The 23,504-nt window shown below is 41.1% G+C and overlaps 1 protein-coding gene across 3 annotated transcripts in view; it reads right to left on the bottom strand.

Annotated features, from left to right (window-relative positions):
- Positions 1-28: 28 nt before the first annotated feature.
- RRP15 (ribosomal RNA processing 15 homolog) overlaps positions 29-23,504 on the bottom strand; it is a 42,403-nt gene continuing 18,927 nt past the window's right edge. Inside the window, exon 5 of one of the 3 annotated variants that reach the window (XM_005653760.4) lies at positions 29-5,817. In XM_005653760.4, the coding sequence (XP_005653817.1) occupies positions 5,674-5,817 (144 nt within the window). In that variant the 3' untranslated portion in view covers positions 29-5,673. Of the gene's footprint in view, positions 12,327-23,504 lie in introns of all 3 variants that reach the window. The other 2 variants (XM_013978068.3, XM_005653761.4) reach the window with 2 other exon arrangements.

Here is a 23,504-nt window from a genome sequence, read left to right as displayed (position 1 = left end):
CAAATAGTGAAAAAGAAGTCAATAAGAATTTGTTAAAATCACACCAGCATTTTATTTGTATCTACTTATATTCTATCTGTAAAAGTTTTAAGGAAGAATTCAAGAGAGACATGCAATTTCAAAATTTACTGATGTTTTATTAGGACCTGATATATGTTCTGTGACTTTATTCTCTTCATAGGTAGACAAACCACCACTAGCCACAAGAAGCTTTACTTGAAATAACCAAGTAAAGTGAAAGATTCCTTTTCTTTGTATCCTAGCCGCACGGCAATGCTCAGTGACCACCTGTGCTTCTGTATTATAGGGCAGTGGAGACAGAAAATTCTCCCTTCATCACAGAAAGCCGGGTGGACAGTAGTGATGGAGAGACTACCACGATAAGGAGTTAGGCCCACTCCTCTAACAGATACCCTTATTTAACTCCTCAAATGAAAAGCGAAATATGGACTCCTGCTCCAGAGGGGGTGGGGGGGGCGGTGAGTGAGGTGAGCCATGTCAGACCATTCTGGGAGTTCCCTTGTGGTACAGTGGGTTAAGGATCAGGCATGATCACTGCAGTGGCCTGGGGTGCTGCTGTGGCACGGGTTTGATCCTGGCCAGAGAACGTCCCATATGCTGCAGGTGCGGCCAAAAAACAAAAGCATATTTTATAACTTTGTCTCTGAAGACACCTCTTCTGAGCACAAAAGCCCTAAATCATAACTCCCTGAAATAATACTCAGGAGACCGGATGAAAAATATTGCTGTGGTTCTAAGCTAGAAAACACCCTTTAGAAGAGAATCCAAACTTATTTAAGAATCACTGGAAGACAGCTACAACCTACAACATGCTGAGGGGATTCATTACAGCTCTTGGTACTTTGTTAACCACCAGGCCCTCTTCCAAAGGTCTGGTCTCCTACCTCAAACACCATTTTATTCCCACATCTATTCACACGTCCTCCCGATTGACATATTTCATCACGTTTCAGAAAAGCTCAGCCAGCAAAAAATTCACCGGACCCACGTCTGCTCCAATAGTCAGTAAGATGCAGCAGGTCAAAATTCAGACTCCTGCTTCCTTGGGGGAAGAATGCGAGAGCTCTTTGCAGGCGTGCAGGAGTTCTCGCTCCTGGTTCCAAAATGTGTTCTAAAGGCCACTTCACCTCAAGGAGACCTCGTGCTCAAAATATCTGCAGGGCTTCACAGACTACCCACCCGTCACTCGCACGGCGAGCGGAGCACTTAGCAGTCACGCTGATCCTGATCGATGAACTCAAGGGAAGAGGAGAAGAAAATGCTTCCCTCAATTGAAAGTCGTTTCCGAATAAAAGTGAAGTGAGCAAATTAACCCTATCACAGCCCTAGACAAGCTTCATTATTCTAGGACCTCTGTTACGATACTACGTAGACTCTATTATAATAGTATTTAAATGTGCCCTTTAAGGTTCCACTATAATAAGTTTTCAAAAGGTTATCTTTTAACAATTTTTTTTTAAAACAAATATTGTCATTACCTGGCTGATTCAAGTGCTCATCCAAAGTGCCACATGAGTCAAATCATACAATGGACACTTAGTGCAGGAACTTTTTGATTTTTACAGGAGTAAAATCATCCCTGATTTTGTCATAAAAACATCACTACTCAAATAACTCCAGCGGAGTTCCTGGAGCAGGTGCTCAATAAAAGCCAGAGAAATGTCTCACGTAGCTTTCTCTTTCCAGCAGGAAAGTTAAGCCAGTAAACAATGGGAGCTAAAGTCATTTCATATCTAAGCTGAAAATGTACACGTTGCTATTTCATACACTGTGACGGACTGAAGTTTGGCCCCTCCCTCCCAATGCCTATGCAGAAGCCCTGTTCTGCCCGACGTGAGAGAGGACGGGGGTCATGAGGGTGGAGCCCTCACGGATGGGTTCGGCGCCCTCATAAAAGAAGCTCTGAGAAAGATCGGCTCTCTTCCCCAAGTAAAGACGCAGAAAGAAGTCAGCTGTCCACAGCCCAGGAAGAGGGTACTCAGGAGACGGCACATCTGCCGGCAGCCTGATGCTGGGCCTCCCGGCCTCCAGAACCAGGAGAAAGAAATGGGTGCAGCTTTAGCCCCCAGTCCATGGTATCTGACATAGCAGCCTGGATTCAGACAGACAGACAGACAGATAGACACTTCCTTAAGAAATCACAAATGCTAAAAAAAAAAACAAAAAACAAAAAAAAACTACTGATTTTTCAAATGTTTGTTTTAAAGTGAAATTCATGAGGCACAAACATATCAATAGTCCAAGCACAAGAGCGGTACTCTGTGGTCATTAAAAGGAATGAGAAAAACAAAACTTCTGTCCCGTTTCACTTGTGTCTCCCTATATTAATAAAAACGGATAACAAAATAGCAAAAATAAGTAAACAAATACAGGAAGGAAAAGTTATCCGGACGATGCGGAAGTGTCAACTTACTGATCTGATCTCCTAGCTCGTCTAGAGATAGCTATGCTCTATGAAGAGGACTTCACAGGCATTTTCTGAGGCCTGACGGTTTCTTTAGCTCGTTGGCAGCACAATTTTTGCCTTCAGTTTGTTCTGTTCACACTTCAGCCTTAGGACTTCTCTGCTGTTATATGCTTGACTAGGACATCTTCCGGCATCTCAAAGCTGCAGTTAAATGGCTTTACAGGTAAGTACTGTATTCACATACCCCAAAGACCACCAGCAAGAGCGGCAGGATTAGTTTTTCAGCAGCCACTGGATATTAAGTATGTTTAGATGCGCATAACAAAGTGATGAAAAAACCCTGAAAGTACAATCCTTTTCACCCACTTATCATGAAAAACAAAATTATTTTAAAGGATTGGATTTACTCTCAAAGAAACCTTCCAGAACCTCCTACTGAGTCATCTGAGCTTCTAGGTACTAAGAGTGAGCCTTTGAACTGTTCTATCCAAAGTGTCTCCAAGATATATTTTCAATGAATAAAATAATGCCTGATCTATGTAAAGTCTAGGTAACTTGAAAAATAAATGCAATACTCTAAGCTAAAGCACTAAACCACTGTGATGATTCTAAGTTATTGTCAGTCTACATGTATTATTAACTTTGTGGGAATTCAATGCCTAAAACCAAAAAATAAGCAATATACTTAACTATGCTAATACTGAGAACACTCACCCCAGCCATCCAAATATCCAGAGAAGGAAATCAGGTAATACCTAAATACTGGTTACCATTTTCCACTGTTCTTTGTAGAAATAAAAATAAACCTTTTTTTTATAACTATTACCCTAAACAGCTACCAAAAATAAAACCCTAATATTCTTATATTTAGATACACTGGAGGGGTATATGGGAATGCTGTTCCTTTTCTCTTCCCTCCTTAAAAACCCAAAGATAATATTAGAAGAAAACAAAAATGCAGAATGATTTACCTGACGGATGTCAGAAGAGTTTAAATGCTGTAAGTAAAATAGGGTAGAGATGACAGAGCTAGATTATTTAAAAATCCACCTTAAGATACAACACACTTAGTTTCTAAAATAATATGCTAATCCTTAGATTCATATAGGGTAGTGTTTTGTTTAAATATTTGATAGCCAATATGCAGAAATACTAAAACATATAAAACATCCCATCTTTATGATAAAAATTACTTCATGTAATTTATATATGCTTTACAGCCTTCTAACATAAGTGATACATTTTTTTATAGTGGTAACTCAATTTTATTTTACTTATTTATTTTTGCTTTTTAGGGCCACATGTGGCATATGGAGGTTCCCAGGCTAGGGGTCAAATCCGAGCTGTAGCCGCCGGCCTGCACCACAGCCACAGCTACGTGGGATCCGAGCCACATCTGCGACCTACACCACAGCTCATGGCCACACCAGATACTTAACCCACTGAGCGAGGCCAGGGACTGAACCTGCATCCTCATGGATATTAGTCAGATTTGTTAACCACTGAGCCCTGACGGGAACTCCTCGATTTTATTTTAAAATAATTTCTGAAAGAAGAACATCTGCAAATATTCTCTTCCTTACTTTCAGTTTGAAAATCTTGGCTTTTTCTAAATTAAACCAAGGACTGTACGAGTATATGTTTGAAAACAACTGTTTCACTAAAGGAGACGTTATTTACTTCCGTCACCCGAGGGATTCTTCAGAAGCACATCAGTTTCAAAACTTTATTTAATGTGATTCGGAAACAGATTAATAGCAAAAAAAATTCAGTAAAATTTTTAATTCTGAGAAAAAAATTGTTTTTCTTCAAAATTATCTACATGTTAGGTTTTACTGAAATAGCTCTCTGGGTTAAGTTATATTGAGATGCTGTGTTCGGCTTAAGGAGTATTTGTGACATTTACTTATATTACACGGAAAAAAACAGCAGTTCTATAATTAAAAAAGACACTACATTTCAAAAATTTGGACAAATACAAAAACGCATTTTGAGCTCTGCTAGTTTAATCATTTGATATCTTAGATGTGTCCCATCCTTTAGCATAGTAACAAATACCAGGCCGCAGACTAATTTAACTCTGGTTACATGATATCTGTAAGACTCAAATGGGTCTGCAAATATAAACATCTCTCCTCCTGCAGAGTTTTGAGGGGGGGATTATCCTTCGATACAGAACAGAGGCAAAAGCATGTGCAAGTGGATAGTAGGAGGGCACTATTTTCCTTATGGAAAAGATGAAGAAAAAAGGGTGGCTCCTTTCAAAAAAAAATAGATCATTTTTATTAAATAATTCCCTACAAACTTTGCATCTTAAGCCCAGTTTCACAGAAATTCTGGAGTGATATTAAATAGTCCTGCCTTTTCTTCTTTTTCTGTTTAACGTCTAGATTCTAAAAGTCACCCAATTTAATCATCTTTAAGGCAACTATAAGGAATCAATTCTCCAATCAGATGCAACATACTGACGCAGACTGCCTGCTGTCTATCATTTCACTGTCAGTCGGTCCACAAAAAAGAACCTCAGCTAATTTAAATGTTTAGGAAAACAAACAAAAAAACAACAAAAAAAGGAGAAGCCAGTACATTGTATGTTTCCTAAGAAATCATGTCTCACTGCGTAAGTTAAATAGGAGAATTTCCACCACAGTAAGTTCTCATACCAAAATAACCCAACACTTAAATAAATCTGTCCAATAATATAAAAGCAGAGATTTGATGTTTCTAAATCATATTTGCCATAATATCTAAAAATAAAATCATCAACCCAAATGAGAAACACTATAAACATTTTGCTACACAGGTTTTCTCAACAGCTCATTAAAACAAACACCAACCCTCCCCACCAAGTTGAAAGGCTGAAAAATACTAACTTCAAGGAGCGTTCATTTTAATTATGTATTAGCATTGCATTTCTACAAACACTGGCGATTCTGAAATAAAATACCAATATCCATGACCAATATGAAAACTGACAATGAACCTGGCAAGATGAGTATCTCGAGAAGAAATGTTTCTTTTTACAAATGTTCTGAGGAACAATGCGTAAACTATACAAGGCCTGAAAGAGAATAATTTAACAAGGTTTATACGAAAACGGGAAATACCGAAGTTGCTAACAGTGAGTCTCTTGGCTTCCTTACAAACGGTATCTTCATATAAATCCCCCAAGGTATCTTCATAAAAATCCCCCAACTTTCGGAGCCCAAAGTAGTTTTCTGGGAAAAAAAAAACCGTGAACTGTGTTACGTGTCCGAGTCACTTTCAGGTCCCGGTCTGCTGTCCTCTGGGCCATCACTCTCTCTGTCCCAGTCTTTCATGGTTGCTCCCAGCATGAAATCATCACGCAGGATGGTCCATCCCGGGCCCTCTTCGGCTTTCACCTCAGTCTGAGGAAAGTTACAGCATCGAAACGTTCGAGAGTCAATTTCAGCACAAGCACATTTTAAAAATCCGAGCTACAAAACAAACTTGTCAACACTTAGTTTTACAACAGGAGTGAAACCGAGACAAATTATAGACGAACTCTGTTTGTACACGACGACTGTATACGCGCATGAATATACAGCACTGTGTTAGTAACGTACTTCAGCCTCATAAGAGGAGCACGGAAGCAGAATGCTTTTTTTTTTTTTTTTTTTGCAGTGTGAGAGTAAAATCTAGGTTTGACGTCAATTTTTAAAGTCTTCTGACGGTCAAAACAGACATACAAAATACTGTTTAGCATTCAGTGATAACTTACTAGAAAATGTTTGATAAATTACTTTAATACAAACAGAATTTAATAAAGGCCTTAACCTCAAGATAAATTAAAGGAGGGAATATGAAAGTAACATGATACTGTGCTAGGTTTTTATATATGTTATCTCATTTAACATTTGATAAAAATTTGAACCAAATGTTCTTTCTTTAGGTTATGATTTCACTGCCTTCCCAAATCATGTAATCAAAAGACTAATCACATGCTAAAACCATGAATAACTGAAACAGGCAATAAACATACTAGGTAGTCAATTCATTTTGTTTATGCATGGGATTTACATAAGGCTAGGTAAGACAGGCTGAGACCCATAGCCTTTTACTTCATGGTACAACAGTACCACCTTGTGGCACTAACTAAGTAATGCAGGATGCTGGGTCTAAACTGTCCTTCCTTCCACAAATATTTACAGAGAGCTGCATATCAGGTACTGTCCTTAGTGTTGGAAATACAGTGATGCACAAAACAAAGTCCCTGTTCTTCCCGGAGCTAACAGTCTGCGCTTTTCTGTTTACTCCATTCTCAGAAATACAACACTGGGAAATCTCTAAGAAGAACCCATTGACATTGGTTAGAAAATAGTGTTATCTTTATTGGGAGTCATCAATCAGATAAAAAGCAATTATTAAGAGAAAAACATTAAAGACATTTGCTGGGTTAAGAGATTATTTATCTAATTCCGGTGAAGCAACCTTTTACTTAAAAAATATATATATACATATACACACACATATATATCTCTGAAACAGTCACATGATTAAAAGAGAAAAAAAAAAAAGGATGTTATTACAAACAGGAAAAACGTCCTATTGGCTTACTCCTCAGGGCTTGTGCTGAAACAGAAACAGAATCTGAAGACCAGACAGCATATAAATGTGAGCAAAGATTTCAGAACTTAGTAAATCAAAGGGTACACTTTGTACTATAATTTAACCAGCATAAAGAAACAAAAAAACATCTGTGCTAGTTCAAAACCAACAGTAAAACCATTCCAGTGCTTTTCACCACACAGTGATAGAGAGCAACAGAGGAGAAGGGCAATTTATAACGCTGCTCATTGAGAATGCTAACACCTCTCCATGCTCAGGCTACAGGATCAAACCTACATTCCCACAACCATTTCTGCTTCCAGCAGATTAAGTTACTTAACTGGATAAAAGGCCATTTTTCCTGATTCAATCCATGTCTTCTTTGCCAATCTCCTTACCTGACTTAAATAAGAGAGATCTGTTCCCAAAGAACAGAGATCCACTTAGAACCAACACTAAGAACACCTCTCCCGCCAAATTAATTATCCAAAGTTTTCAATTAAATTCTAAAAAGTGTCTGCTTCCTGGTGCAGGCATCCACAAACTCCCGACTAGGAAAGACTTAATGGGACATGAACATCTGTGTCTACACACGAGGACCCACAACCGCAATGGTCAGTCTCCATGTCTAAACAGCCACACCCAATGTCCCATCCACGTGTTACAGCCCAGAGCAGGCCGATGCCACGTGACTGAGCTCCACGCAGACCTGCTCCTACCTGACAGCTCACTGTGACCTCCACCTTCTGCTGCAGGGACTATGGGCGGGGGAAAAGGGAAGACGAGGTCAGAACCATAAGCAGGCAGTTTAGAAAGAAAGACAGGGACAACAGTGGCCCAAAGAAAAGAAGTCATCAGTTAAAATGTTGGGACCGCCTGTGAGCCATGCCTGTCCTGAAAGACAGTTAAGTGAACATGTATTTGGGGCAAAGAGAAAAATAATAGAATAAATTCAAAATTTCTCTTAGGTGTCCGATTTGAAGACAAAGAAGTAATATAAAGCTTTATTGGGGGGTTGCGCTCTGGTTTCAAGCAGTCACAAGATCTAATCTACGTCAATGGGTCTCAAGGTGCGGCCCCCAGACCTGCATCGGCACTGGTGTTACTTAGGAATTCAAAGTCTCGGGCCCCTTCCAGACCCACTGAACCAGAAACTGGTAGGTTTTAATCTGTGTTAATAAGCCAACCACTGCTTCTGATGCTCGCTAAAGCCCAAGAACCACCAGACAGAAGGACAAATATTTCTTCATGAGTTTCTGTTCATAGCTGTACAACCAAGTACACTTTATGGCTAAGAGAGAAGCTGCATTTTACAGGACGAAGCAACAGTACGGAGAAAAAACAGCCAAGAGGAAATTCAGTACTGACAAGGGTAGGTTAACAGATCTTAACAACAGGTCTTTCCCACAGGATCTCTCAAGATGGCACTGCAAGGAAGAAACTTGGTTTTAAAGGCAACAGAATGGTCCTTCAACCTCTAGAGCCCCACATGCTGAAGAAACACATAGCCATAAAAAGGCAGAGGGTCTGTGTTACACAATAGTCCTGCTTAACTACAAAACAAGCAACAACAGCAGGTGATTTGCTGTTTGAAAGACATAAGCCACAAGGACAAGAGTCAAAGAGAAAAAGTAACTCAGCTTGAGAAGGTGGAAGCCGACGGCTGGAGGAAACTGCTCGGGTGAACCCAGGGAGCTGAGTGCTAGGCCTGCAGTTGTCAGCAGACACCTGATCCGGTTCATACTGCAGCATCTGCGGGGGCAAAACCCCAAACCTGGCAGCTCTGGGTACTTCTGAAAGTGAGGGTAGGCACGGAGGGACCAAAATAAAGAGAACAGGGTGAAAGTGATGCTGAGAAACAATTAGCTCTCTAGACTCACTTCCCACTCCCTCAGCAGAAGACTCGAGGTTTAACCTCTGGAGAGGTAATGGGCTACACAGATACCAGGCATAGTACCAGAGCCAGGGGGTTAAGTTGCACCCCCCCCCCCAAATAATGAGTCCCTGCCTTCTTCTCACATTGGGCTCCCAAAGTGCTGATAGGCAGATCTTTTTTCTCCAGGCAGGAGATCAGGAATACTCGACAGAATACCCGACCAGTCATTAATAAATAACCCAGGGAGAGAAGGCTCCACTAAAGCTCGCATGTCACGTGGACCCTACCCACATATTCAGAGCTTCCAATTAACTTTTTAGGATTATTTGTTCTAATCAGGAATAGACGACTACGGTTTACCAGAAAGAAGAGAAAGAAAGAAAAGAAAGAAGAGTGATGATAATACAAACACAAACATTTAAAAAGCAACGTGCAAGAAAAAGAAGCTATTCAAATAAAAGAAAACTGAGGGGAAAACAGCAGTATTCTTGAAGAGTGAGGATATTACATTGCATCCACAAAATGAGAACAGTTGCCATTTTAAAAAGAAACATTAAAAGAATAACAAAGATCATGAATTACAAACATGATGGTGGAAACAAAACAAAAAAAAAATACAGGGGTGAAAAGATAAAGCTAAGGAAATTATGCAGAAAAGTGGGTAAAAAGAAAAAAGTGATAGAAAACAAAAGAAAAAGAGGACCGGTTCAGGAGGTTTAATATACACATGACAGGTCTATAGATAAAGAAATGCAAAAATGAAGAGGAGGAAAATTAATTAAATACCTCAAGAAAATATCCCCAAAGTGAAGGACACACATTTTGAGAGTGAAAAGAGCCCACCTGAATGTCCAAAACAAAAATGAAAAATAAAGCCACATCTAGGGACACCATGTCCAATTTTCAGAACAACGGGTACTAAAGGACTATCCTGTAGGCTTCCACAAGGAAAACATATAAGCTACATCCATACAGATGATAGGAGTCGGAATAAGATTCCTATCTTCCCACAGCAACACTGGAAGCAAAAAAGCAATAGATGAATGTTTCCAAGGTGCTAAAGGAAGAGAATTCCCAATTTAACATGTAATACCCAGACGCACTGTTATTCGAGCGTGCGGAGAGGACGGGAGCGCTCTCAGACGCAGCAAACTGGACCTCGAGTGAAGCCTTCCTCAGGAAACTACCAAGAAGGACCTCCACGAAGAGGCGGAGCGAATCGAGGAGGGAAAGACGCAAGAACGAACCGACCAGGGATCCTGCGCAGGAAAGAGGGGCGCACAGCCACGGTGGGTGGGAGTGCACGGAGGAGACTCCAGGGCAGGGACGACGAGCCCTCTGGCAGGAGGAGGTGGAAGTGGGGCCGTGGCTTCAGGGAAGGATGCTGAGAGCTGTCAGCACCCCAATGACTGCCACGGTCCCGTCACCTTAACCTGACAGAGCCCTGGAGGGTGTGCTTTACCAAAACAGGGGGAGCAGACCAAGCAGCAGAAGATGTGAGATCCAGGAAAGAGGGAGTCCAAGCCTGGAGCCCCTGCAAGGAGCACAAGAGATTTACATCCCAGGACGACGGCTGTCACGTGGCCCGAGAGGGCCATCGGCCCAGAACAAGGAAAGCAGGGCTCCAGGAGAGAATGGCTCCAAGAAAGCCGTCATAACAGACGCACCACCTGAGGCCATGCGATTTTGAAAAACTACATAAACTATGGAAGTTAAATATGAAAATCAAGGCATTAATTTTAGGAAAAACAAACAGGAAACATAACTAAAGGATGTTACAACTTGCAGCTGTAAGTAACAGTTGTATAAGCGTAATGATTATATGCTGAATTACTGAATTAACAAAAAATTCTACACTAACTGCATTGAGAGGTCAGAAGAGAGGAAACAGACTTGTGCTAAGAGGATGAAGCTTTGCCTACTGTAACGGAAAGCCAATAAATAACACCTCAAACTGAGGAATCCCAAGATATGGGGCTATGTGATGGCAGGAACAGAGATGCACAAATGCCAGCGCAGTGGGGCAGAGAAGTTCGCTGGATAGTGAATGTTTTGGAAAAATGTGGTCTTTTAAACTAGATTAATTTAAAAAGAAAAAAAGAGGGCAACGAGAATGGAGAAAACAAACCATTCCTCAATCCACAAATCCCAGGCCTCCCTGTCTATCTTCCTGAAATCTCTCTCCCAAGAAACCTTTTTAGTTTTGTTAATAATGACTCTGCTTTCCTGCTTAACTTATTCAATGAAAAAAAGTTATACTATGAAGCTATTATGTGGCAGACCCATGATATATAATGCTGCTTTGCTTCTAATTCTCTTAAGACTGCTAGTAGCTAGGCAGTTACAATCTCCCTCAACTTTTACAAGGAAACTGAGGCACAAAGAAGTGAAGCAACCTAAATAAGTTCAGGGTTACTAAACGGCTGCGCTCACACTGAAGCCCACATCCATTTAATTTCAAAGCCCACATTCTTACCCCAATTCTACACTGCTGCAAAGTAATAAACATGAATACTATATATTACTGAGACATCTGTTATAACCTAAAAATTACACAGCAAAATGAGTACTAAAATACAGTGAAAACAACTGCATGTGCTTTACGGTAAATTTCTATGAAAGTTGGAACTGGGGCTAATTATCTCCATAAAGATGATTTACCATTAAATATAACAAAGCTTCCTAAATACTTGGAGCACCCACAAAAAAAAAAGTGGATCAGAGATTAAGAAAAGGAGAGCCTGAGGCAAATTCCAGATGCATCATTTATTGGAAAGTCTTGTCTAGGGTGATCCCAAGACAGATTTCACCAAATGTTAAGACACCATGAGAATCCAAGGCTTTTGTTTGTAAAATAGAAGTAGTGGCAATTTGATACATTATGTTTACAGGAGGAATAAAAACCAAGAGAGTTCTGGATTTGAATCACTCTTAACCACTGAGGACAACACTAAAACGGAGGAAGCTCAGACAGGGGTCCAGGACTGGCCAGAGAGTAAAGGTACTTCCCATTCTTAACCTTGATATAAGTATAATGTAGGAGATGGATAACCCTTCTGGACACACGGGGCACAGGTATTTACCGCCATCAGATGGACGTTGTGTTGACACGAAGTATAGGCTGGAATGATCAAAACTGAGCAGCTTATCAAGTCTGTCAGGGTTACCGCAAGGCTGCAAGGGTCCAACGACCTAGAGCACCCTACAAGACAACTCTCTCTGCCTACATCAGCTGAAAAATAAAACTGACCTAAATGCAAAAACTTAATGAAAACCACATGATGCAAGGAAACAAGAGTCCCCACCCTCACTGGCCTGGTTTTATATAAATATTTAATCAAGATCATACAGAAGCAGTCTGTGTTGATTCTGAAGATGAAGACAACTCTTAAAAATGTTAATCAGCTTCCATTTCAAGGTTCAAACATACACTGGCAGCCATGGAGAAGAAAACTGAAAACAGAGGTTCAGAATTATTCATTAGTCTAATACCAAATAATTAAGAGCTTAACCTCATTTCAATTTTGAAGGGGGAAAATTAAAGTCAAATCCTCAAAAAATAAACATTATAATCATATCTATATTTAGCAATCAGCAATAGTTATTTCATTGCTTTCCCTAAGAAGAACGTTCTGTTTTCATTTTAATTTAGTTTCACCTAAATTAAAAAAGGTTCATACTACTGGCTAAAATTCATCTTAATACTTTTCTGGTTGCAAATTTTTATAAGCTAATTACAGCTGTAGTCAGTAATCTCCCCTTCTTCTGTGAATGGAAAATCAAAAGGGAGCCCGTAGTGCTAAGAGAGCTACAGCGGGGCTGAGAGACCATCAAGGCAGTGGGACTTAGCGCACCTTCCAGCCCGGATGGAATCTGACCTTGTGACGCCATCCAGGACGTAGGCCAGAAGCTAAGGAGAGCACAGCCTACCTGCTTATTGGACCTCTACCCTAAAACGACTCATGATTCCTTAAGGACAAATCTTTTCTGACTTGAGTCAGAGTCAATCACATTCTTGCCGAGTGGCTTTTAACAACCTTGTGGGGTATTTTTGTCTTGATGAGCCCCTGACTCGTTCTACTCCCTGGAACACTCTTTTAGGAGTACTGAAATCTGCGTCTCCCAAACTGCAATCCTGAAGCCCCCCAAAATACTCTTCTCTTATTCACAACCTCCCGGGTTGGTTGGTTGGTTGGTTTTTTTTTTTTTTCCCTGTGGCTAACCTAGTATCAATCTTATCTAAAAGTTCTACCTGTGAAATGCAGGGTATAGCAGAAATCCCTTTATATATAAAAAAAGTATTCTGGTAGAAGTCAACAGAAGTAAAACACAGCCCCAAATCTTTAGAATCTGAATAAGAACATCAGTGATTTTTCTAATCGTGCAAGACGGTAACATCTCACCCAAGAATTGAAAATTTAATTATAAAGGACGCAAACGTTCAATCTAAAATACATGAGTTCCAATGAAAAATGTACTGATTCAAGATTATATGGAAGATCCCATATCTAAACAAACTCAACTTTTCTCTGATTTTCCAACAATTCTCAATAAGCAATTTCTGGTTGTTTTGATCAACTTGTGCCTTGTTTTAGTTTGTCCAACTGTTTCATTGGGATGACAGTCCACTTGGGCTTCCTTTTTGTTAACTATTTTTAGAATTTTCTAAAGGAGTTCAACGAGTTTCATGATTCTGCAGTGTTGCACTTTGGCAGTGTTGTATCCTACCTCCTCAACAGTTCTGAGAAATGAGGTTTTAAAACGAGTCATTCTCCAAGCACGACTACACACCCTGTGAAGGAGGTGTGAGACCAGGAACACGCAGAAAGCCGCCTCGCTCACACGCACTGCTCACACGCACTGCCACAGGCGACACCGTGGCCCACTAGCCAGCCCCCTTCTTTCCAGCTCGTCTACATGAAATTATGGAGATAGCTTTCTGTTCTGCTTTTGAAAACATACCTCACTTTTTTAAGCACCCAGACACTAGTGGCTGAAACGGGGTTTTGAGCCATAAGGACTGGGTTTTGATCCAGAGTCTGCCAATTATTATCAGTAAGACCTGGGGCGAGTCATTTCATCTGACTTTGGGCTTCTCGTCTCTAAAATGGGAATTCTGGTCCTTCTTAAAATTCAGAATTGTAGAAAAACACCTTCCATAGTACCTGGCACAAAGCAAACAATTTAAGGCACCACCAGCCACCACCCCCCCCAAGCCCGACTCATGATGGCTGCAGTCATCACGTCTACACGGAAGCCCCACCTCGGGACATCCGTGATTGTCCAATGACGTTCTGTACGCCACTCACAAAGAGGAGAACCTTCGAATAACATGAAAGCGTCCATTCAGAAACCAACTCTCCCTTCGTAAGGAGTATCTTGTAAGTAACGTAAGTAGTTCCACCACAGCTTGAAGTGGGGGATGAGAGAAAACTGGCCACATTCCTAGGTCCTCAAATCTAGCTTTATTATTTTTTAAGAAGTACGCATTACTAGAGCAGACACACCTCAAATGAATGTTCCAAATCTAAACACAATTTTTATTCAATGATTGGATAATTTTCGTATTAGTAGTAATTCAGCAGTGCTGAAGTTCCCATCAGTGGCTCAGTGGAAACGAATCTGACTAGTATCCAGGAGGACACAGGTTCGATCCCTGGCCTTGCTCAGTGGGTTAAGGATCCAGTGTTGCCGTGAGCTCTGGTGTAGGTTGCAGACACGGCTCAGGTCTGGCGTTGCCACGACTGTGGCATAGACTAGCGGCCACTGCCCCCAATTTGACCCCTAGCCTGGGAACCTCCATGTGCCACAGGTACAGCCCTAAAAAGACAGAAAAACAAATAATTCAGAAGCATTAACAACAATTTGCTCTCAAACTACTTTCCAATTTTAGATTCATCTTTGACTATTATCTGTTAGGAAAAATAAGAACTGAACATAAGAAACTCATTCTAATAATGACATGCAACATAAAATATTAAAAACTGCCAATATTCCTATAGAGCTTACTATGTGCCAAACGCTGTTCTACTTCTGAGCACTTCACATATACTAACTCATTTGACCACTACAGTATCTCTATGCGGTGGTTCTTACTCCTGGATGAGCGTCTTAGAGCAAAGATCTGGGGAAAGCAACCCCACGGGCAGCAAACGGCAGACGGAGCATTCTGAGCCCAGGTGGTCTGGCTCTAGCGTCTGCTTTCTGCCACGATACCTAACACGGCATCCATCGCATACACGTTCTCAGCTGCCTACAGCACAAAAATGATCTTTAGGGGGAAAGAGTAAAACGTTCTTTTGATTTTTCAAAAAATGCACCATAAGTGCAAACACATGGTGCAGGACACGTTTTGTGCAGGACAATTAAAAAAAAAAAAAAAAAAAAAAAAAGACCTCAGTCTCACCGATGAAAATCCTACGCAGGCAGCCACTTCGCCAACTTCGAAGAGAACATTTCTTCAATGAGGGCCGGAAGATGCATAGCTCTGCTATTAATTTTTATCTAAGAGTAACTAAAGATTCCACAGCAGCTCCATAATTGTATTCTCCACTCAGTCCCATATCTCCCACGTCAAATGCGCTGCGTTAGCACACTGCCAAAAAAGCTCCCTTCGATTACAGCTGCTGTTCAAGTGAGAAACTGTCCTCCATTAGGATAAACGGTGTATTTTAACAGACCTGAGTACAGAGAGAAGCTGGCTTTAAACTGTTCCCTCAACTGCACTGGGTACAATCCCGCTCATTCCCATTTCAAACTTGGAGTCTCTCTTTTGTCTAAACTCTAATCTATTTAGGCATTTTCTGTAAACAAACATTAAGTTGAATTATTTACAGTCAGCATTCCACCCATGCCTGATAGAGCTGCTTGGGGGGGGGAGGCGGAAAAGGCGTGAGGACGCAGGGGCGGCTCTAGACAGCATCCTTCTCCTCCCCCCCACCCCCCAGGCCTCCCCACCCCCAACTCCTTCCAAGAACTGAGCCTGAACGCTGCTGGAGGCAGGGGGCATCTGGGCACCTGTGTGAGGAGTCCCTCCAGCCCCAGGCTTTCTGCTTCCGGGACGGAAATTCAGTAGGTCTGGGAACCAGCAGGAACAGAGAGTTTTAAAAGTCCACAGCAATTCAGAGTCCAGGCCTAAGGTACCAAGATACCGAGAAGACGAAGAGATTCCCACCACAAAACACCCTGCTGTGAAGAAAAGACATGGTTGTCGTTTATGAGAAAATGACTGAGAAACAAAGGCCCTAACTTCTCTCTATGGTTGACACTTAAAAGTGCTTATTACGTCACAAAAATCAGAGCCCCCCCCCACCAAAAAAAACCCCCTAGTCTCTTCCAGTAACTTCCTCTTGAGTTTGAGGAAATCACTAAGGAAACTGCTTCCTAACGGAAACTGGCTAACCCCTTCCGTTACTACAAAATTATTATGGTGGTTTCATATAACTAAAGCTGAAATTGATATATTGGCCATTTCAAATAAATGAAAACCTTGCAGAAAGTCTGTAATTCAAGCGTGTTAAGTGACACACAGTCAATGATCTCCTAACAGCAAGCAGCCAGTATACTCTCCTTAGCCAGGCACAGACTGAAAATGCATCACCCTTGCCTCGGGCTACTTGTGAGGAGACAGGCACTGAAATTCCAAGAAGTCTGGTTGAATTTTAGTCAACTTTTCACGAAAAGAGCAAAAGGAATAATCACAACTTTGAAAGGTAAGGGGAAAGGAACAGCTCTACATTATTAAAACCCTGATTGTTCAACATGTTGGGAAAACAGACCACACTCTGGCCGGCGGTGGGTTCTGAGCGGGCAAAGGCACGCATTAGTCCCTTAATGACTGAAACAAATCTCTGATGAAAAGCTTTCTCATGCAAAAGTAAGTTTTTGTTTATTTAAAGTGTTTATTTATTTTTTGTGTATTTAACCTTAAAAAAAAAAAAATCACTCAGGGTCAACAGGAGGCTGGCAGTGCCACGCACTGGTATGTGGCTGCTCTGGGCTGTGTATACTGGGTCCGAGGGAGGGATCTGCCGTTTCTGGATTAGAGAATTCCTTCCAAATAGCTGACGATTACCTCTTTAAACCTACGGACGCCGACATTTCTAAGTACCCTGTCCCCCTTCCCCAACTGGGAAAACAGGCTAGTCGTTCTTGGGGTTCCAAGAGGGACCCTATGGACACAGACAGCTGGCATCATCAGCTCTGGCACGGGGCTCTCCTCGCGCTGGAGTCCCGGCCCACCTGCTCCTCAGTGTCCTGCTTCCTGCCCTAAGCCGGTGCCTCTGCCACACGGGAAGTTTACCTGATGGTATGTGCCGGCATCCGCCTCCCATCTGACCACAGCCTGGGCAGATGCTGCCTCCAAGTCTTGGCCTCTCGGGGTGTCATGCGGTGAAAGCCGCCCCAGGGCTGAACCTCCCTCGCTGTCAGCCTCACCGCCACCCCACTTCCGCGCTCTCCTCAGTCCCTCTGCCTCATGTCAGTCCCAGATCAAGGTGACCTCAAAACTGCCTCTCAAATCTGGTTCCTCTTTTCCACTCGCCCCCCACCCCCCACAAGCCTAGTGCGCCCCCTCTTGAGCCTCCCCTCTGCTTTGATTAGAGCAACGGCCTCCCACTGGCTGTTCTGACACAGGCACAGCCTTCTTGCTCTTAAAAATAATCGAATCTGATCCGATCACTCACCTGATGAAAAATGACCACTGGCTCCCAAATGCCTAAGGAATAAAGTCCAAATTCCTTAACAGAAGGTATGAGACTTAAAATTTGATCCCAACTTCCTCAGAATCCCTTTTTCCAGCTCCCCACCCATCAGCAAACACCCTATAGTCCAACCTTTATGGAAGGAGAAAAGAGAAAAGAAAACTATAAAGAATGTGAGAAACTGGACATCTGTCAGGCTTTCCCCCTCAAACCAGTACAGTGATGGGCAGTTCTTTTTTTCCTTTTCAACTGCTTAAGTGTGCCTTGAAAAGAAGGAAAAATTAGATGCAATGGCTCCTTTTCCTTGAATTATTACGAGTGAAAACGTTACCAATTACGGCCTCGTTCTCTCATGTTTATTTCATTTCTTTTAGGCATTCCCAGAGACCCTGTCTCCATACAGGTTGGCTTCAGCAATACTGAAATACTGTTCTCACTTGCGACTCTCTTGACTAAGCTCTTTAGCTTGTTGAGAAGTCATCACTCACTGGTGCTCACTCCCCTGCTATCATCTGAATTCATCATCCAATGAAAAATGCCTCTTCAGATGCTCAAAGCACCTGTACCTACAGACTAGGCTGGTCCCACGGATGAAACAGGGTCTTCACTACACTTGCTTCATGACATTTTAAAATCAAAGCTAAGGTTCTTCTATTTTTCCAAAGCACATTCCTCCTGAGAACCATATTTTCTATGAACATTCTCACATCATCATTTTCCCAACCTTAAGACTTTCTAATTTTATGAGCTAACATCTGTGCTACCTGCAACACATACTCAAATAATTTTTCAAATAGTTTCTCTTGTTTCTATATGAACTATTTGGTGGGCTGATTCATTCGAAGAACCAAATCTCTACTGAATTTGACATTCAATACTTTATCCCAATTTTCCATATTTTGGCTAAGAATCAGTCTTTTCTTAAGCTTTCTCACTTCTACTGACAATGCTCCTTTTCATAGCCTGCCTCAAGAAAATATAAAATAAAAAATAAAAGTAAACCAAGTCCCCTACACTGATTTGACAAGATCTGTGACGTGATACAACAGGGAAGAGAGAAAACAATGGGCATTACTGAGAAGTGGGTAATGGGTGACAAGCTTCTGCCCATAAGCTCTGCAACAAGAGGGATTTAAACAAGAGAAAAAAGTAAAGCGTCGAATTTGTGAATGCCACTGTATAATGTTTTCATCTTCGTTAAAGTGACATGTGTCCTTTGTACAAGAGACCTGGCCTCACATGATGAGAGAGATGCAAGATTATTATTAACAAAATATCAAACCATATATAGGTAACCGAAGACACAGCTTGCTTTTCAGAGATGAAAATACTTGGAAAAATAATTGCCCTAAGTGCTGGTGAAGGCTTTTCTGAATTACAAATATTAGCTATTATCTCTCCTGAAATGAGCCCATCAAGTATCTTTTTGTTTTACTTAGCAGTGCCCAAGCTCAGCTCCAAGGAATAAAGTATAGTAATTAATGACTCAAATGTAATTTAATATATCAGTGTGACATCTTTTAAAATACTTACAAGTCATTTCAAAGTCCCTTTCCTTACAAATGATCTTTAAAAAGCAATTACACCTCTTCTGCCCTAAGGAAGGCTTTCTAACCTTAGTTCCCAAGTACTTTACTCCAGAAATAATGACTATACACAACAAAAATAGGAGAGAAAAAGATGGGGGGGGGGAACCTAAGGGCAACAATATTGTCCAAGTCAGCAGGATCAGAGGATTAAAAATGTCTTAATAAACAGCTCATGCTATGAAGGCAGTTTTTGGAAAATATCAAAAAGTACTCCAATCCAGGCACAAATAGCCTCAAAGATGATCATGGTTTTAAATAAAAAAAGCAGACTTTAAACAGCTGAAGTTGTAGTTCACAAAGCTAGTAAATGTAAAAACATAACGTGAAACGAATCAGTGTAGATGCACGGTGCACAGACAGATGTCACCCTTAAAACAGACTGATAACTCAGAGAGATGTGACCTGTACGGAAATGAATTCGTAATTCTAGTTATCAAATTAAAAAACAAAAACCAACAGACTAGTCAAAGCTTTGAAAAAGCATTCTTTAAAATAAACTTTTAATAAATTTTCTTATTTTCTAAGAAACAATGCTAAACACACATGTGCCAGAGCATGAACCTAAAGACCCAAAGACACTCAAAGAAACAGCGATGATGGATGACAGAGACTGTTTCTAAAGAAGATGCAAACCCAGAGAAACAGAGGTGCCTCTATCTTCTTTACATGGACGTTTTTCCTCTTTATAAGGCTAAAATTTTAATAAGCATGCTTATAAGTATTTTTTAAATATTTCACTTCAAAACATTAAAAGTGTCTATTATCAAATATTTAAAAGCTTATTGTTTGTACAATACTTCATAAGCAAGGTAAGACCACCACCAATAACTCCATTAAAACAATAGGAAACTACGATAAGAGTAACCTTTTTGCTTTTAAAATAAAAAGAAGGCTTCCAAATAAACTTCAGACATGCATTCATCTCCAATTCTTACAGAAAACCCATGAAAATTAAAATAAAGGTATAAAAGTTACATACAAGGAAATAATACTGACAAGAAAATAACAGTAGACAATATGTCAACACATTTTGAGGGGGTGAAAACTAGATAAGTAGTAGCAACCAATTAACAGAGAAAAAATAAGCTGATGTTTAAATGAAAAACAGTGGCGCCCTGCTCAGGAACTGGAGGCCGTAGGCAGAAGTAGGGGTAAAGGATGGAATAAAAACAGAAGACTGGCTCACAGTCTGTAGGAGAAGCCCTTCAACCCTGGGGTCTCCTTCCAGCTTACAGAGGCAGGCGACTTCCCTAAAATGCGCAGGGAGCTCACTCCCTGAAGTCATGAAGCCCGAGAGGTTCTGGACTCTGGAACCCTGGTTAACACAGACGGCTTGTGTTGAAGACGTCTAACGACTGCAGGCCAGAGCCCAAGACGGGTCCTCTATTCTGCTCCAAGGATGCTGGCGGCAAGTTCTTACCCAACATGCAGGCGGTAGACTGTTTACTGTCTTCTCTAGAAAAGACAGAAGGTACCCGAAGAAAGGCCTACAGAAACTGACATTTAGACATTCCATGACCAAAGAATCAACTCTCTTGATTCTTCTACAGCTGAGCGCACCAACCAGCAAACTGGGCTCCCTCTGGAATGTTCAATCTACTCTCGAGTTCTTGACTCTTAAACATGAATGGACAGTAAGGATCACCATGTACTAAGGAAAATCTCCAACAGCAAGTCCGAGGCCAAAACAAACAGCACAAATGAGCTCAGAAGAGATTAAAACAACGCAGAGGAAAAGAAAAGTTTAAGATGCCTGAAATTAATTACCCAAAGAGAACAGACAGTGCGCTCATGAAATAACAACAGGCCCCCAAGAAAAAAATAAAAGAACAAAAATTTTTTTCTTCAAAATTAAAAAATATAAAGTCATATATTTTAAAAATTAAATGTAATTTTAGAAATCAAATTCTAGAAATCAAAGAGCTTCTCCAGAAAGGAGTCAGGGAGACAGAAAATTAGAGGGAAAAAATTACAAAAGTAAAAGGATTGATCCAGATCTAATAACCAATTAGCAAAAATTGCAGAAAAAGACAGAAAAAAAAGGACAAACATAATCAAAGATAGTAAATCAAATAAACAGTGGGTCTAGAAGTGAGGAATGCAAACTTCTCAGTGGGTTGATGGAGCCACCACGGGTCCAGAACAAGGAACAGGCCACCGAGGGCATTTCACTGCAAAGTTTCAGGACAGCAGAGATAAAGGGACAACCCAAAAGGTTCCAAAGACTAAAGAATCAGAAATGAGGACAGCACCGGACCTCTTGCTGGCAAGAAAGAAGACAATTAAACAGTAACTTCAAATTTCTGAGGGAAAATGATTTCTAACATGCATGTCTGTATTGTATTAGTTTGCCACGGCTGCCCTAATTTCACTTCCACCAACTGGGGGGCTTAACTCAAGAGCAATTGATTCTTTCCCGGTTCACAACCCGGCAAGGCCCCCCTTCCTGAGGCTGCGCCTCCTGTTGGCTGTCGGCCTCCTTTGAGTCACGGCTGTCACCCCACCTCTGCCTCTGGTAAATGTCACCTCATCAAAATGAGGAAGAAAGCTAAGAGAAAAGGAGACATTTAGCCCAGGAAACAGAGGCTACTGCGTAGGAAAGAGGCAAAGGGAATTCCCGGAATGGTGATAAAGTCAAAAAAAAAAAAAAAAAAAAAAAAAGACAGCGCATACATACCAGGTTTAAAAAAAAAACAAAAAAATCAGTCTAGATTGTAGCAGGGTGACCATGAAGAAAAGAGTACTCAGAAGGGTTTAGCAGTTCTTTTGAAGAGCGCAGATGGTGCATAAAACTAAGCAAATGGAAAAAAAACGCAACTGAAAAACAAAAACTGTAAAAAATTAATATTATCGTACACTACTTTGCTCAGCAGTGATCAACGTTTACACGGAATACTGGTTTAGCCAAACACATGACTCTGCTGCATCAGAAGGCACAAGTATGAGATGCTGAAGTGAAGGAAGGGTAAGAACGCAGTTCTCTATCTTCCATGATACCTAATATTGATGACAAAGTGACAAAATACTATTTAAAAGGGAGGTAAAGAGTAGATCAACAGCTCTTTGACCTTGGAGGGGACAAAACAAGGGGTGTCGGTGGGGAAGGGCCCTGGCTTTTTTCTTTAGCTGTAGTTCACTTTTGAAACTGCGCTCCTATTGCTTTGAAAAGGACATTTAGGAGTTCCTGTCATGGCCTAGCAGAAACACATCCGACTAGGAACCATAAGGTTGAGGGTTCCATTCCTGGCCTCGCTCGGTGGGTTAAGGATCTGGCATTGCCGTGAGTTGTGGTGTAGGTCGCAGATGCAGCTCGGGCCCTGCATTGCTGTGGCTGTGGTGTAGGCCGGCAGTTATAGCTCCGATTTGACCCCTAGCCTGGGAACCTCCACATGCTGTGGGTGTGGATTTAAAAAGCCAAAGAAAAGAAAAAAGAAAAGAACATTTAAAAAAAATTAATGCAGAAAAAAAGAAAAGCTTCTGAGGAAAGTAACTTGTTCAGGGCAGTAACACAGTTAAGAAACATTTGTCACAATATCAAAGTTTCTTAAATCTGGCAGGAGTATGCAAATTCTTGAAATGGGTTCTTAAAAATATACTCCCACGTCAAGTGTTCCTATGGAGTCAAAAGCCAACCAACCAACTAACCAACCACACACACACACCACCCAAAGCACTCTTTAGGGTATGCGGACTTTAAAGGATCCACCCTCTGTGCTGGATTATTACAACCGGCTTTGCTTACTATATAAAACTACTGGCTCTTTTTTGTTTTTGAACGTTAATGTCACAAGCACGGATAACCAGTATAACCGAGTAAAGGGGTTAAAGATATAATGAAGGCATTTCCAGACTGGTATCCTGACAGACGGCTGCCAGTGAATCCAACTTCTATGTCGATGGACTCTACTTTTAAAGCTTTCACAGCATTAGGAATATGACACGAAAAGCCTGTATTCTAAATACCATAAAGCCCGGAAAACAGACAATGAACAACTTCTATAAAAGCTCTCCTGTCAGACTGCATGAAGAAAGAAGCCTCTCTTAGAAAATTCGTAGCAGCAAGGGATAAGGACAAGGTGGAATAAGAGAAAAAAAGGGAAATCTTATCCTCTACTCAATCAAAATCCTCCTTTATCCAGTTCATGAATGTATGACTCCTTTCTGAACAGGGTTCTGGCACCCCAAATCTATTCCCACCTTGGCCCTCCCTCCTTCTCTTCAATTGCCTTAAAAGTCCACCTATTTCAAGTAACCCATAGAGACTTACTAATCTAGTCCTAAATGAAAAATAATGATTACTATCAAATTCCCCTCACAAATAGGGATAACCACTGAATTTA

This window comes from Sus scrofa, chromosome 10 (assembly GCF_054392235.1).
Source record: "Sus scrofa isolate SSC_HxYL_T2T_F1_AM1 chromosome 10, Sscrofa_HxYL_maternal_Yorkshire_Landrace_v2.0, whole genome shotgun sequence".
Lineage (NCBI taxonomy): Eukaryota > Metazoa > Chordata > Mammalia > Artiodactyla > Suidae > Sus > Sus scrofa.
This window is presented reverse-complemented; position numbering and strand designations above follow the sequence as displayed.